Source organism: Silurus aristotelis, assembly GCF_946808225.1.
Source record: "Silurus aristotelis genome assembly, chromosome: 8".
NCBI lineage: Eukaryota > Metazoa > Chordata > Actinopteri > Siluriformes > Siluridae > Silurus > Silurus aristotelis.
Window position 1 is genome coordinate 5563788 of NC_139581.1, and position 17739 is coordinate 5581526.

Genomic DNA, 17739 nt, shown 5'->3' on the forward strand with positions numbered 1-17739 from the left:
TGCCGAGGGCACCGCTGTTAAATAAATGCTACTTGGAAGCAAAGCCACTTCCTGCTCATGGTCAGAAGAAAAGCTGAGTTTTCATCACATATTTAAAAAAGAAGAAAAAAAAGAACCCACAACAATGCACCGATTATACAGTTATTAAAAACGCATACAGGTTCACTTTCTGTTCACTGGACTTGCATAAGAAAACTTTGAAACAGTAGTAAGAAGTAGTAAGTCAAAGAATTTGATATGGATCACCAGTGTTCTAGCTACAAACTGTTCACATTGATTATTGAAGATTTGTTAGATAATCATATATCAGCTTTTAAAAAGGAAAGGCCTTATTTCCATGCTGTCCACCTTTTTGTGCTTGTCCTACTGAAATTCAACTACAATAATTAAAAAAGAAAACAGCAGTATAAAAACGAGTCAGTGATGATATACTGTAGATGTAGGTAGATTAATGGGGTCAGGCTGAAGTCGCACAACCAGATCGTGTGTTAAAATATACCATTTATATGGACAAAGGTATTGGGACATCTAACATATGCCACATGTGCTTCTTCCACAAAGTTAGAAGTTCACAATCGTATAGAAAGTCTTTAGAAGTGGTAGCCTACATTTTCCCTTCACTTGAACTAGGAGACTAAACCTGTTCCAGCATGACAATACCTGTCCACAAAGCCAACTCCATGAAGGTTTACATGGAATAGAGTGGAAGATCTTGAGTGGCCTGCTATAGAGCTGTGACCTCAACCCTATTGAACTCCTTTGGGATGAATTGGACCCAAGGACTCCTCACGTCACCTACATCAGTTCCTGACTTTACGAACACCCGTCGTATCTGAATTAATCTTCACAGGCACACCTTAAAATCTAGTCTAACATCTTACCAGAAAGCTGGATGTTATAACAGCAAATGGGGAATAAATGTGGAATGGAATGTTTAAGAAGCATAGTCAGGTGTCCACAAATGTTTGTCCATATTATGTATATTCTTATAAAGTTGTGCTGCGTAAACCAGGATGCTGCAACACACAACTATATGAGTCTCCTCAGTCCTCAGTCACGGCTTCACTTGATACAAATTTGCAGATCAGAATTCAGCAAAATCTTAAATTTTTGGAGCGCATAAAATTGTGAAACATCTTTGTACTGAGCATGCATTTCTGGTCTCCAGACAAAAATGAAATGGCAAACAATCTAAAAATGAAAAGCCATTCTTCAATACACATTATGGAACTATTATGCAGCTTGATTTTTTTTTTTTAAGCACATTCAAAAATGTTACATTTGTTGTGTCTTTTTACATCTAAGGCAATCAAACTTACCAAATTTCTTAAAAAATCTTACCTCCAAATTTTTTTATTTCTTATTTTAGCCAACGTAATTTGTTTACACTGATATGAAATATAAATTAATATGGAACATAAGAAGAAGAAAAAAAAAAAAACAGGGAACATAAATACTATCATATTCTAATGCTGAACTCAATTTCATAATTGTTTAAAAGGTGGTGATTTACATTTCCGTCATTTTCCAGAACAGCCTCTTTGACAAAGGGAAAAATAAATAAATAAATAAATAAATAAATAAATAAATAAATAAATAAATAAATAAATAAATAGGCACATTAATCAAATTGCTTGAATAATATAAGTAAGTTGCAGTAAATACTTTGATTTCTTAAAATTCCACAACATTATTCGCAAGAATAAATGGATAAAGAGTGTTTTTTTTTTGTTGTTGTTGTTTTTTTTCCTTTTCTTTTTCACATTTTTGACAATTGAGTTCACAATGAACAAAGAATTCAGTAAATAACACGAACGTTATAAACACCGACATGAAGAATTGCATTCAAACATAAGCACACTATAACAATATCTATTCAGAAAATTGGTTAGAATTTTTTTGAATGGGAGATGCCTCTAACCTCACTTTAGATCCTCTGATATAGCTTTTTAGGTCTATTATTTGTAGTATTGTATTCGATCGCTCATTCTTTTTTATATCATTTATGGATTTCTTTTAGATATTGATAAATATTAAAATATCTGTGCATGCAATTTTTTTCTTGTCTGTACTGTTACATATAGTGCTATATTCCATTTATAATGGCTGTTTTGACTGCAGTGAAGGTCAGATATATATACGATGAGACGTGAGTCAATGGCTGCTTGCTTTTCAGTGTAATTCTAATTTCTAGCTTGTTCTACATACGTATCATTTGAGATGATTGAGTATCAACTGTTTTGTAAACATGTTTCAGTCTATTTCCAATAGCACCCTTCAATAAAAAAACAAATTAAATTAGTCTATGTGAAAGTATTTCTAAAGCATTTCTTTTATGTGTGGTGTGATTATATAATGTAATCTGGTAGGTTTGGTATTACATTTTGGTAAAAAGATTAAGAGCTCAGTGTTGACCTGTGCCCTTTGCAAAACCTGTCATAAAACAATTTAACATGGGTTTGTTTTTGGATTGACTGATATATGAAGAGAAATTATTTAAAAATGTTTATGGAAGATTTCTGATTTTTAAGGTCTATGTGGTTTCAGTATTAGAGTGAAAATCCTACCTTTTTTAAACACAGCCACTAGGGGGCACATAAACATATTTTCCAACAAGAAACTGAGACGAGGACTACACTACATGGACAAAAGTATTAAGACACTTTTTCCAGAGATATGTGGTTCTTCCCCAAAATGTTAGCACAAAGATGAAGGCACAGAATTGTAATGGATGTGCACCAACAATTTCAGATTTTCCATTCATGCACTAGAAGACTCAAGCCTGTTCCAGCATGAAGATACTTCTGTGCACAAAGTGACCTCCATGAAGATATTGTTGAAGGTTGAAGTAGAAGATCTCCTGCTATAGAGCTCCGAATTCAACTCTATTGAATATGATCTGGGTGAATGTGAACGCTAACTCAAGCACACTCTAAAATCTAGTGAAACATCCTTCCATAAAAGTGAATGTTATTATAGGAAATTGGGACTAAATGTGGAATGAGATGTTTAAAAAGCACATAGAACTTATGGTCAGGGGTCCACAAACTTTTGTCCATGTAGTGTATCTGGGGCACAGATTTATTTTCTTTTTTTTTTTTTGACTTTGTGCTGCTTTTGAAAATGTGCTTATTCTAGCACCATGCGTATAGCTCTCCATCAGCGTAGTGCCTTTTCTGTCAAACAGGAAATCTTTAAATACAGATATTTAATGTATACATATATTTTCTTTCTAATGTAGGCTGAAAAAAACAGTGTGCTTTCTTTAAAATACTCAAATCTTCTACAGAGTCATCTGATCCTGGTCTCTTGTATCAATTCTCTCCTTTACAAAGGATTTTTTTTTCTTTAATTTATTTGCATCCTGTGTTAATAATGCTCATGTTTCATGCATCATACCTTTTTATATACTTCCTGCTCATGAATAAGCCAAAAAATTATAATGTAAGGTTACTTACTTTCCATTTAGTAATATGCAATACAGGATGTATTCATAAGAACGTTGTAAAGTCAATTTTGATCACATGTACATGTTATAAGGCTTTATAACCTGTTCACGATTCACAGTATTTATACGTGTTGGATCAGAGAGTGGCGAAAATTCTCGATTCTGATCGATCAGAAATGATTTCCGAAATTTGATTCACAGCATCAAAGATTATTAATATGATGTTTAAAGTGGGTTTCTATGTAATTTGTCAAGCTGCATGTTCTTGTCTTAACTTGACATCTATGAAACGTATCTATACATGGGATGTGGTAGTTAAGATGTTTGACTTTGGGATCAGAAGATTGCAAGGTTTAAATCCCACCACTATTGTGGCCTTAAGCAAGACTTGCATCAGTCATATAAATGAGATGAATGAAAGTCACTGTGGATAACAGCGTCTGCTAAATGCCACGGATGTAAACGAATAAAAGGTTAGAACAGGTCTGGTGTGTGTAACCTTCGCTGTTTGACGTAATGCTGCCTTTGAGCATTGTAGGATTTAGGTATAATGTATGCTACAAACAGAAAAAAGATCATTATAAATCGTTTTTCTTTCTTAAATGCATTATGAATACAGGATTCCTAAATGCAGGAAAGTTGCCAGATCAAATCATGCAAATGAGAGGCTTAAACAGCAAACCACATTTTCTTTCTTGATCCAAGTTCTCATTAGAGTGACGCTCGGATTTGTGTGTGTATATATGTGGCGAGGAAACACTGTTAGAACGGTGAGGTTGGGGAGCGCACGGTCTCGGCAGAGCTGGGCGAGAAGTCCTCAGACTCCGAGGTGAACTCTGCAGGGGACGGGCTGGGGCCGGCTAGAGGCTTCAACGGGAAGCTACTTTGTGGTGCGCGGGCGGTGGTGGTGGTGTACTTCACATCCTGGTGGCGTCTTCGTCTGAAAACCTGCCTCTCCTTATCAAGAGCGGTGGTCTGGAGGGGGAAAAAGCAAAGAATGAAGCTCTCAGGATCATAGGGTTGAAATATTTGTCATCACAGTCACTTCCTGTCGGTGTAGTAGTATCGGTGCTTAACCGTCACCAGTTCATTCATTCATATTTACTACAACAAACAAAAATAATTTTAATAAAAACTCAAATTTGACTCAAACTTGATTGATTTAAGACTCTATTTACACGCTACATAGAAGATTCGCAAGATTTACCATTATATAAGAACACAATCTCAATCTGTGAAGTTTGTTTGCAGCAGTATTTTTATTTATTTTTTATTCTGTGGCCACAATCAGATCTATGAAAAACATAAATATCGAAGATACAAGTTAAGCTACTTGTGACGTCCATTTCGAAATGAGTGAGAATTCATTGTTACACTTAATTTCACTTTGCATTGTGAAATAGATGTATACTACACGGCCGAAAAATATGTGGACACGATCTCCACCATCCGCCAACCATGTGTGAACATTCCAATGCCGTGTGCATTAACACGGTTGTAAAAAGCTCCAGTCTTCTGGGGAGTCTTTCCTCTAGATTTTAAAATGTGGCTATGAGGATTTATGTTCATCCGGATACAAGGGCAAAAGTAATATCATGAAGTGATGTCAAATGAAGAGGTTTGGGGTGCAGTCGGTGATCCTGTTCATCCTGTTCAAAAGAATTCAACAGGGTTGAGGTCAGAACTCTGTTTCAGGATACTCAAGATCTTCCATAGAGGTCTTAACACACCATGTGTTCAACTTGGTGTGCACAGGTGCATTGTGATTCTAGATCAGGTTTGGACCTCTAAGCAACAAAGTGAAATTGCAGGGAAGTTACAGCATTAGAAAGAAAGTCTTTAAAGCTGAAATTTACTGCAAAGATTTTCGTGATGGTCAGGTGTCCACATAGTTTTTAGCCATATAGTGCCTTGTCAGCCTGCATATACTTAGGAGACATTGTTTCCTGTTACTTAATGAGCTTTTTATTCTTTTATTTCATCTCCAATTTGGTCATTTGCCAAAATCACAACTAACCAGAGAGTCTGAGAGCTGGCAAGTTTCAAGATGTTCAGCATACTAGATAATTTACATTTATGGTAATTGGCAGACACCCAGATCCAGAGCAACAATTATCTCATTCGTACAACTGACCCCCTATTGGGTTAGGGGCCTTGTTTAGAGACCCAGGAGTGGCAGTTTGTTGTGGCTAGGACTTGAACTCACAAACATCTGATCCAAAGTCCAATGCCTTAACTGCAAAGCTACCACTCTGACCAAAGAAATGTAGGAAGCTCAATTTGCATGCTTACTTTTTCAACAGCATTTGGAAGACACCATTATTCTACAATGGTCTAAACAGTTGAGGGTTAAGAGCCCAACAGTGACAGCTTGATCGTGCTGGGAATTAAACTCAAGACTATCCAATTAGGAGAGAAATGTGATGCAACTGCCTAAATACTTGGTAGAGTATGGTACCTTATCCAGAGTGATTTACATTTCTTATTAGTACAACTGAGTAGCTATAGGGTTAAGGGCCTTGCACTGGGGCCCAAGAGTAGCAGCTTGGTGTGGCTGGTATTTGTACTTACGACATTTTGAATTTAAAGCCCAATACCTTAAACACCAAGCTCACCCTTAGGTCATTGGTTAGTGTTGCTTTTGGCTTCCAAATGGATTCCTTGGATTTGAAAGCAAGAATATCAGCCTGACCCTAGTTCTTCTGTTGCACCACATGACCTCACACTCTGACAGGTAGAAGCACAAGGAGTGTTGGACAAGCCAGCTAGAATCTAATCAAATGTAACACAAAACACTTGAATTACATTCCATCAGCTTACAGCAAATCAAACTCCGAGCTTTCAATCATAGCCGATGCAGTAAAAAGACGTTCAGCAGCAACTAAACTGATGCAGTGAGCAAAACGAAAAGCAGAAAAGCGATGAGACAGGAAAGCGTGTGATGGAGACTGCCAGCACGTTGCCATGGACACACTGGAGATTGGCACTGCAGGTTGGCGTACCTTATCCAGTACATCCCCGGGTGGGAGGAGTAGTCCAAAGACCCTGAGCGCTTGATGGAAAACCCGTCGTCCGGCTGAGCAGAGAGAAATGGTTGCAACACTCGTCACTTTTTAGCACTTGTACACCCTGTTCCGGGTTGTGAATCTGAGCTACCGAGCTACTGCTTAGCTTAACATATTTCAGTAAATCATCAAAATAAAAGAGAATATAAAAATGATGTATTGAAGCAAACAGTTTCCCACAACTTTAGGATGACTCAATGCTTACATACTTATTATGGACTTTATGGACCACAGCACTGCTCAATTCCCAAATCAGGAGGTGTTGATTTTTAATTTTTCTGATAAAAAAATTAAAGTTCTAGCTGCAATTTAGATATTAATTTCCTTATTCTACTACATTAACATTATTACACAACTTCCATACAGATCTACAAAAACATACACTACATGGACAAAAGAATAAAGACGTCTGAAAGTGTTTTTCATCCCATTCCACATTTAGTTTCCATTCACTCTTATAATAAGGTCCACTTGAGAAGATGTTCCACTAGACACTTATATTCATTCAGTCACAAGGGTGTTGCTAAATTCTGGTACTGGTGTAAATGAAGTGAGGAGGCCTGGGGTGCAGTCAACATTACAGTTCATTCTAAAGATGTTCAATATGGGTAAAGCTCTATAGCAGGCCACTGAAGATCCTCCATGCCAACCCATGTAACCCATATCTAGCTTTGTGCACAGGGGTATTGTCCTCCTGGAACAGTTTATGAGCTTCTAGTTGAGAAACGTGAATGGAAAATATAATGCTACCGCATTTCTAGACATCAGTTTCCTCCATTTCAGTGGTAACAGTTTAGTGGAAGAACCACACAAGTGTCCCAATACTTTTTGTCCATATTGTGTAAATAACTAACTGCATTCTTTTTCTAGGATAAAATTATTAAATGTTGTGTTATTTAAATTATTTCTTGCGGATCCTGATTTTAATAAACATAAATGGATAAAAGCTTTTTTTTAAATAAATAAATGTTCTAAAGACACATTGCTGTGGTCTACAAAATAAACACTTTATGACATCAGAAAATACAAAAATAATTACATTCACAATATGATATGTCTAGTCGTGAATTATTCTTTATTTATTAGCCAAAATCAATTCTGTACACCATGGAACCAATATGTAAACAAAGTATAATTATTTGCAAAATTACCTCATGGGAAAAGAAATTTTTTTTTTTAATAAATTTCTAGTGAAAGCACAATAAATATAAAACTGTGCACTGCTTTATATGTACATGGGTTTGAACATATGTATTTACATGTTACTGTGCCAATACTTCATACATACTATAGTATGCATGCTACAGTATAGAGCCATGTATTTATAAATAATAAATAAACACATGAGTATAAAATGAGAACAAAAAGGTTAAAAGGAAAGCAGTCTAGCAGATTTTCCCTGACAACAGTGCTGACAGTCGACACCGGTGAGAGCAGAAGCACAGCAAGGAGAATCAGCAGCAAACAGGAAATGAGGTCTGCAGCAGTGACTGTGCGAGTGAATGAAAGAAAGGACGAAGCAGTAGGATGAAGCGGTGGATCAAAGAGCACATGATGAAGTCAAGAGCCACACTTTCACGCAATTTCTGATCCTATCAGCGTTTAAGGTGGCCTCACAGAATTATTGGCAGCCTTCATGACATCGATATATGTATATATGTATGATATTATATTTCCTTTTTAATTTCATAATAATTAGCACATGGTTCACTGATATTTAATGTTAATGTTTCCGCTTCTTGTTGTGGCATATGATAGGGGTGCTCTTATTTTCATCCTGAAGGGTGCCAATACTTTGAGTTGGAAACAAAAAAAAAATCACAAAAGTGAATTAAATGCCTCGGTTAATTACAGTAGTGTATTAAATGAGTGGCCTGAAAGTACTTTAATGATTTTTCTTTGACATGGGAAATAGTTAGATCAGAAATCAACATTGTGTTTGTGCCACACAAATCCAACTAAAAGCAGGGACACTGAAGCGCAAGATTTCCTAAAATTCTAGTGTGCAGGAAATCCAGGAAGACCAAAGTGCACTCGATTGAGAAACATATATCGGGTACAGTGAAGGCAAGCTGATCAGCGGATGTGATCATGACCATTAATATCACCGATACCATGTGTAACATTACAGTGGGGGAAATCAATATTTGATTACAAAGAAATTACCAGTCTAGAATTTTTTATGGGAGGTTTTAAAAGGAGGGAATATTTTGTGAAAAAAAATCCAGAATAAAAAAGTTATTATTATATGGACATTTTTATTTATTTTGTATTTAATGGAGTGAAATAAGTATTCAAACCCATAACAACCAGCAAGAATTCTGACTCACACACACCCCAATTAGTCCTGTTCCTTTAAGAAAAAACTCTGAATATCATCTCATTATGTGTATAAAAGACACCAGTCACAGAATCAAACTCTTCCATTCAAACCTCTCAGGGACAAGACTGTAGACGAGGCTGGACGAGATCATCAGCAAGAAGCTTGTTGAGAAACAGACCACTGTTGGCGCGATAACTCACCTCAGGAAGTTTAAGGATGATCCTGAGAAAGGTAATGGATCAGCATAGACAACACAGGAGGAGCTTATTCATGATCTCAAGGGAGCTGGAACCACAGTCACCAAGAAAACCATCGGTAACACACCGAGGTCCCTCTTCTCAAGAATGCACATGAACATACCCGTCTAAAATTTGCCAATGAATACCTGAATGATTCAGAGAAGGCTTGGAAGAATATAATGTGGTCAGATAAGACCAAATTGAGCTCTTTGGCATCAACTCGACTCACCGTGTCTGCAGGAAATGAACCCCAAGAACACTGTCAAACATGGAGGAGTAAACATTCTGCTTACGGGCTGTTTCTCTGCTAAGGGTACAGGAAGACGTCACTACATGAATGGAGCCATGCACTGTAGAATCTTGGATGAGAACCTCCTGGCCTCAGCCAGAACACTGAAGATGGGTCGTGATTGGATTTTTCAGCATGACAATGACCAAAAACATAAGGCCAAGGCAACAATCTGATGGTCTTGTAGCCCATTCTAGCCTTGTGCAGCTCTACAATCCTGTCCCAGATGTCCTTTGACAGCTCTGTGGTCTCGCCCATGGTGGCGGAGAGGTTTGAATGGAAGAGGTTGATTCTGTGACTGGTGTCTTTTTACACAAATAACAAGTTAAACATTTTGAGTCTGCGAAAGTCAGAATTCTTGCTAATTTGGTACGGGATCAAATACCTTTCACTTGATAAAATACAAATTAGTTTAAAACCTTTTGATATCTGTCCCTCTTTTAGACTGTTAATTTCTTTGTAAGGGGGAAAACCAACAAAATCAGCAGGGGATCAAATAACTATTTCCCCCACTGTAACATAGCATCTCATTATGCATGATTGCATCTGTTTGCATTGGTGTTAAAGCTTTCAGTAGGTTAATATCTAAAAAGGAAAGAGCACCAGCATGAGATGGATTCCACATTTGGAAGTAAAAATGTCGCTTACTGTTATAACGGAGACCCCCGGTGACGTGCTGCTGGACTTGGACCCCGTGATAAAGTGCTTCTTTATTTTTCCAGCTACTAATAACTGATGCTTGTTTTCAGACAAACCGTCGTCCTGGAATAACAAACAGCAGCTCACTTTAGAATTGAACAAATGCAACACAAAAACAATGTTAAGAAAAAAAATTGTGAGAATAAGTTATGGCTTACGTTGACCCACGGATGGTCTAAAACCTGCAGAGCCGTGTATCTCTGCTCGACCTCCACCTGCAGCATACATGTGATGAGCTCCTGCAAAGTGACGGAGTGTGGAGTCATTTATAGAGAGAGGGAAGAGTGCAATAGTACATTTCTGCTTCAACATGCCGAAGGTTTACTCAGTGATTAGGTTTTGGATGGATGGATGGATGGATGGATGGATGGATGGATGGATGGATGGATGGATGGACACACGTACACACGTGTATTTTTTATGGACAGATGGATAGACTGATGATGATGATGATGATGATGGATAAACATATAAACTGATGTATAAACTGATGTATAGACAGATGGATGGATGGATGGATGGATGGATGGATGGATGGATGGATGGATGGATGGATGGACACACGTACACACGGGTATTTTTTATGGACAGATGGATAGACTGATGATGATGATGATGATGATGGATAAACATATAAACTGATGTATAAACTGATGTATAGACAGATGGATGGATGGATGGATGGATGGATGGATGGATGGATGGATGGATGGATGGATGGACACACACACTTGGGGATTTTTTATGGACAGATGGATAGACTGATGATAATGATGATGATGATGATGATGATGATGATGGATAAACATATAAACTGATGTATAAACTGATGTATAGACAGATGGATGGATGGATGGATGGATGGATGGATGGATGGATGGACGCACGTACACACTTGGGTATTTTTTATGGACAGATGGATAGACTGATGATGATGATGATGATGATGATGGATAAACATATAAACTGATGTATAAACTGATGTATAGACAGATGGATGGATGGATGGATGGATGGATGGATGGATGGATGGATGGATGGACACACATACACACTTGGGGATTTTTTATGGACAGATGGATAGACTGATGATGATGATGATGATGATGATCGATAAACATATAAACTGATGTATATACTGATGTATAGACAGATGGATGGATGGATGGATGGATGGATGGATGGATGGACACACACACTTGGGGATTTTTTATGGACAGATGGATAGACTGATGATGATGATGATGATGATCGATAAACATATAAACTGATGTATAAACTGATGTATAGACAGATGGATGGATGGATGGATGGATGGATGGATGGATGGATGGACACACACACTTGGGGATTTTTTATGGACAGATGGATAGACTGATGATGATGATGATGATGATCGATAAACATATAAACTGATGTATAAACTGATGTATAGACAGATGGATGGATGGATGGATGGATGGATGGATGGATGGATGGATGGACACACGTACACACTTGGGTATTTTTTATGGACAGATGGATAGACTGATGATGATGATGATGATGATGATGATGGATAAACATATAAACTGATGTATAAACTGATGTATAGACAGATGGATGGATGGATGGATGGATGGATGGATGGATGGATGAATGGATGGACACACATACACACTTGGGGATTTTTTATGGACAGATGGATAGACTGATGATGATGATGATGATGATGATCGATAAACATATAAACTGATGTATATACTGATGTATAGACAGATGGATGGATGGATGGATGGATGGATGGATGGATGGATGGACACACACACTTGGGGATTTTTTATGGACAGATGGATAGACTGATGATGATGATGATGATGATCGATAAACATATAAACTGATGTATAAACTGATGTATAGACAGATGGATGGATGGATGGATGGATGGATGGATGGATGGATGGATGGATGGATGGGTGGACGCACGTACACACTTGGGGATTTTTTATGGACAGATGGATAGACTGATGATGATGATGATGATGATGATGATGATGATGATGATGATGGATAAACATATAAACTGATGTATAAACTGATGTATAGACAGATGGATGGATGGATGGATGGATGGATGGATGGATGGACACACATACACACTTGGGGATTTTTTATGGACAGATGGATAGACTGATGATGATGATGATGATGATGATCGATAAACATATAAACTGATGTATATACTGATGTATAGACAGATGGATGGATGGATGGATGGATGGATGGATGGATGGATGGATGGATGGATGAAGAAATGGATAATTGCACACAAGTACACACTTGGGGAATTTTTTTTTTTATGGATGGGTAGACAAAAAGAGCCATATGGATAGATAGACACAGAGATGAATGTATAGACAGATGAATGGATGGATGGATGGATGGATGGATGGATGGATGGATGGATGGATGGATGGACACACGTACACACTTGATCTTTCTGTACCTTTGCAGACTCTGACACATTGTCCCAGTATGGCAGAGGAAACTCTAACTGTCCTGTGAGAATCTGATCAAACAGAGCTTCCTGATCTTCAGTGGTCCTACACACACACACACACACACACACACACACACACACACACACACACACACACACACACACACACACACACACACACACACACTTATTAGAAGTTACGTCAGCAAATGAAGACCAAAAATAAACTGTCAAAAATAATTGTATGCACACATTGTTCCCGTGTGTCCACAACCTTTTGTCCATATAGTATATGTTCAGCTGTTTTACTTGGAAATGAGTCTTTGATTGCAAGCTTATAAAAATAGTACATACTACAAAAATAGTATATATACTTGTTTTTTTCTACAAGCAAAGTAGCAAAAGAGCTAAAAATAGACCATATACTGTTTGCTATAATCTTAAAAAATACAAAATAAATGTCAATATGCAATATATTTAAACTTGCTATGTCATTTTGGTGTATGTGCGCGTGTGTGTGTGTTTGTGTGTGTGTGTGTGTGCGCGCGCACTAATCGTTACTCTTCCTACGAGAAATTACAGTAGTCATGAGCGTGAGTAGCCATTGTGCAATTCGCCGCTAGGGGGAGACAAAACTGCAATGAAATCATGTTTCCCCTTCATAGCCCTTCCCATTTTACATTACATTTTTATTCCTGTTCTGTAAATACACATGTACATTTTCAGTGATCGGGAATTAGGAATTGACCTTGAAGACTGTTAAACATGTCTATAGTTTAATAACACCGTCCACCTTAATGGATTTCTTTACCACTGAGATTGTGCTTTACATACCCACGGAAAGGAGGAAAGCCACAGAGCAGGATGTAAGTAATAACACCAGCAGCCCAGATGTCCACCTTCAGGCCATAACTGTCAGAGAGCAAACATCACTCTGTTAGGTTAATGCACAGTACTGATGTTAATGTAACACTGTGCTACTGTGTTATGTAAGGCTGATGATGAAGGGCAGGGCGAGGTGCGGCGGTGACTCACCCTGTCTCTGCAATGATTTCTGGAGCTACGTAGGTTGGAGTGCCACACACTGTGTACAGGGGTCCATCTACCACTGTGGCCAAGCCAAAATCCCCCAGCTTCAGAGACTTACTGCCATCCTGGTGCTCATACACCTGAGGGGTACACACACAAATGCCAAGATCAGTGTTTTCGTTGACCTTTTTTTTTTTTTCTTTGAAATAAACAAACATCTAAACTATGAAGGCCCAAGACAAATGTCCACAAAAACAGATATATGATTATAGCTGTAGACCAATGCATGCACACACACACACACACACACACACACACACACAAGCACACTATCAGTTGAGTGGGTGAATGGATGAGCTAACTCAGAAAGTTCGATTTAACAAAATCCCTGATGATACAATCTCTCGCGTTCATTGTCTCTCTGTGTATCTCAGAGTTTCTCAATGCATAAATATCATGAAGCGCTTTAAATACTAAAAACAACACTAACCAGAATGGTACCGGTAACAACAACAACAACATAGCAATGGTAACAGCTGTAGCATCTATAGCACCAACATCACGTCTGCAACAATAGTAACAATAGTAGCTATAGTTGGGATATAAAAGAAATCTGATTAACATGATGTTTTGCTCACCCAAAACACCCAAATCTGAATTCACATGCTTTGACTAACTGGGGTGTAAAGAATTTGAGTAAATGTACTTCATTACTATACTTGAGTAACTTTTTGGCTACTTTCTAGTTTCGAGTTTATCATTCAATATATATTGTTTTTACCTCACTACATTTTGTCAATGACTGGATTATGGATGTGGTGAGGGAAAACATGCAGGTGGTTGGGGTGAAAGAGACAGATGTAGAAGACAGGGGGGTATGGAGAAGGATGATCCGCGATGGCGACCCCTAATTGGAGAAGCTGGAGGAAGAAGAAGAAGAAGACGACATTTTGTTAATGACTGCTAGCTTTTGCATGCCAAACTTTATCTACAGTGGCATCCTTTAAAGGGGGGCTAGCGCCACCACAGTTGTATTTTTCCAAAAGATTCCTTTTTGAAAGATCGCTTTACTACTTTGTCTCTCTTTTTTTTTTTACTGACGTATTTGATCTTTTTTTTCTGGCATGTTGAAGCTGTTGTGGTGGTTAATGCAGTGTTTAGGTGTATAATTTGATTTGTATTTTAGGAAATAAAACCTCGCAAATCAAGTGTTTTTGGCTTTTCACCAACGTGTCTTGGTGTTGAGGACGAGTGCATCTTTGAGCCTACGTTCAATATGAGTCAAAAACTCAAGTACTGTTAATCAGATTCTCTTTTGCTATAAGATATCTATACTTTTACTCGTGTATGATTTTCAGGTACTCTTTACACTTCTGTATAATATCAATTATCAATAATCAACCATTTACAGTACTACATGATGGTAACAAACCAAAACCTTCTACTATTTAATTATTTATACTGTTACAGCACCAAAAATATACGTTTGACCGGATGCAGGTGACGGACAGGTTACCCGTCATTTTAGCAACATTTTATTTTTTTCAGAAAATATTTTGGATAATATTTTGGTGTCTTGTCATGTAGGTATGGCAGCATGCAAGTAGATCATAACGAGGCTTTTTATTTTTATTGTATTGCAGACAAATCCGAGCTGTGAGGAAGTTTTTTGTCAGATTAGATTCAGAAAAGCAGGAAGCGGTCGCGATGTGAACTAGGACAAAACACGAACATATACAAGAAAACAAAGCAACAGGGAAATCGAAACATCGAATAAAAGACTTGGAAACGGTGGCAAACATTGAACAAATGAGCCTAGGCTTGTACATGTACTTAAACTAATCACAGGGTATCTGGAAATACGTGCAGAATGTGAGAACACATGAGAAAAACAACCGGAGAGAGGAGATGCATGTGCCATGAGATATCCCCTTACTTTTTTACCTACATTAGGATTGTAGCAAATACGCCCTGTCTGAAAAACTGCGTTAATCAGAATTCCATGGAATTAAAATTATTTGACTTTACTGTATTGTATTGTATGTGTGTACCAGCAGGTTCTCGGGTTTGATGTCTCTGTGCACTACGTTCAGGCTGTGCAGGTACTTGATGGCGCTGGCCAGGTTGTATAGCATCCCACTGGCGTCACGCTCTGTGTACTTATTTGTGGATGTGATTGCATCGAAGAGGTCACCACCCTGCAGGTATACACACACACACACACACACACACACACACACACACACACACACACACACACACACACACACACACACATATTGTATATTATATTGTGTTTAAATGGCCTACAAATATTTACCTTCAACAACTTCAAGCATGCAATAAATATTCATCAATATGCAAACTAGAACCACTGCTTTGTTCTTCAGACCTCCCAATCAAACCATCAACTAACCATTTCCTGCCAAGAACAATTAATGACATTGCTGTTATATTTTTATAAATAGTGCCTGGAGACTGCAGAATTTTTTTTTTTACCTTGACCAGCTCCATGACCAGGTAAAGTTCACTGTAAGTGTCCATCTCCTCAATCAGCAGGACGATGTTGGGGTGTTTCACCCTTCTCAATATGGACACCTCGTTCTGGATCATATGTTCCTGTACAACATGCATTTATCTTTAGACTGCCTAATGTGGCGTAATCATGCATCATGTCAAAAAAAATGTGACCTGCATTGTGGAAATGTGTGAACACTGTTATTTATTAATTAATTAGGCATCTAAACTGGATTATTTTATTGGGTTTAAAATATTGTCCGAGTTGGAGACCTGCATGCGGGACACGACGCAAATGAGTGCGGCACAAGATTTAATGCGTGAATGCAGGTGCGGGCGATAAAATACATGTGTTTGCTGGAGAAAAAGAATCATTCGCAGAAGTCAAAATGGTCTTAAAAATATAAAAATGATGGGACAGAAGCTAATTTTGGAAAGGATGTATTTATATTTAGTTTTATGCAAACAAACTGTTTTGCATTGTTAGGGATCTAAAAAAAAAAAGAATAAAATGAAGTATTATTAATCATTATTGTGAATTGAATCAAACTCTATCATGACTAAAAAGTATGGTGAAGTCCATCTTGCCTGCGTTAGATCTCTTATATAAAAGCTCTCAATATGTTCATCCTCAACCGTAATGCACTTTTATAAAACGAATTAATTTTGCTGATAGGATTTTCAGAATGTTCCTGTTCAGTCAGTCATTCCAGTCTGCATATCTCACCTTGCCTCTACATTTGCCCTTGTTGATGATTTTGAGGGCGTACGCTCGGCCTGTGGATCTCTCCACACATTCTCTCACCACCGCGAAGTTTCCATCTCCAATCATTCGTCCCACCTTGTACCTCTCCGTTATAGAGGCAGGAACCTGAGGGCCTTCTTCCATCATCTCGGCTACAACACATAATATTAGAGCTGTCAATCATTGTCATGCTTGTGTAAAAGCAATAGTGTAATCTGGATCGCAAACGTTTTCATATCATTAGGACAAACTGAAGCGATACATTTGTCATTTTGTATTAAGGGTGTCCTAATTTTCACACTCAACTGTATACTTAACCACGATGCACCACAAAGCACCAGAGATCATTTCTGTCTATGGCCATCAAACTATATAGATAACGCCACCCTCTGACTATTAAGCAATGCTTCACAATATAGATATAGAAGTCATAGTTATAGATTTTCATGCCACACCTGAATAATTTCAATATCTTCTGCAATTTATGTACAATAATTCCAGTGCAATAATAACAATTGTTACATGTGAAATAAATTGTATTACTATCATTGTAGTTAACTTTTTTTGCTATTTGTTTCACTGCTGCTACACATCGTGTACAGTATATTGCAATATGATTCAAAATTCATTGCAGAGCATCTATACTTAATATATTATTAAATATGTATAATTCTTATTTAAATTTCTTATTTTTACGTTTTACATAAATTTTTACTTTAAATTTTACTGTGAGCATCTGCAACCCAACAATTTCCCTGTAGGATCAATAAAGTACCGAATCCTTTCTTACTTATGCATTTTAACTCTTAAAATATCATATACAGTGTTGAATTTTTGTCTATTTTTCTTATAATCTGAGGTTGTTTTGCTCTGTTGTTACCTATAAACTTTTCGAAGTACACTCAC

At 37.5% G+C, this 17739-nt stretch overlaps 1 protein-coding gene and 1 long non-coding RNA gene across 4 annotated transcripts in view; one reads left to right on the top strand and one right to left on the bottom strand.

Annotated features, from left to right (window-relative positions):
* The first annotated feature begins 3080 nt into the window (after positions 1-3080).
* On the top strand, positions 3081-7674 carry LOC310729765. The gene is made up of 2 exons (XR_014534666.1): positions 3081-5210; positions 5312-7674. It is a non-coding gene; the product is annotated as an uncharacterized lncRNA (long non-coding RNA).
* The window catches only part of dclk1b (doublecortin-like kinase 1b), a 63165-nt gene continuing 48650 nt past the window's right edge, over positions 3225-17739 (bottom strand). For 2 of the 3 annotated variants that reach the window (XM_083547904.1, XM_083547906.1), the window contains 9 exons: positions 16816-16985; positions 16071-16190; positions 15623-15769; positions 13578-13711; positions 13377-13454; positions 12549-12645; positions 10222-10302; positions 10013-10126; positions 3225-4423 (listed from right to left, as the gene is read on the bottom strand). In XM_083547904.1, the coding sequence (XP_083404030.1) occupies positions 4211-4423; positions 10013-10126; positions 10222-10302; positions 12549-12645; positions 13377-13454; positions 13578-13711; positions 15623-15769; positions 16071-16190; positions 16816-16985 (1154 nt within the window). In that variant the 3' untranslated portion in view covers positions 3225-4210. Of the gene's footprint in view, positions 4424-6450; positions 6525-10012; positions 10127-10221; positions 10303-12548; positions 12646-13376; positions 13455-13577; positions 13712-15622; positions 15770-16070; positions 16191-16815; positions 16986-17739 lie in introns of all 3 variants that reach the window. The other variant, XM_083547905.1, reaches the window with a different exon arrangement.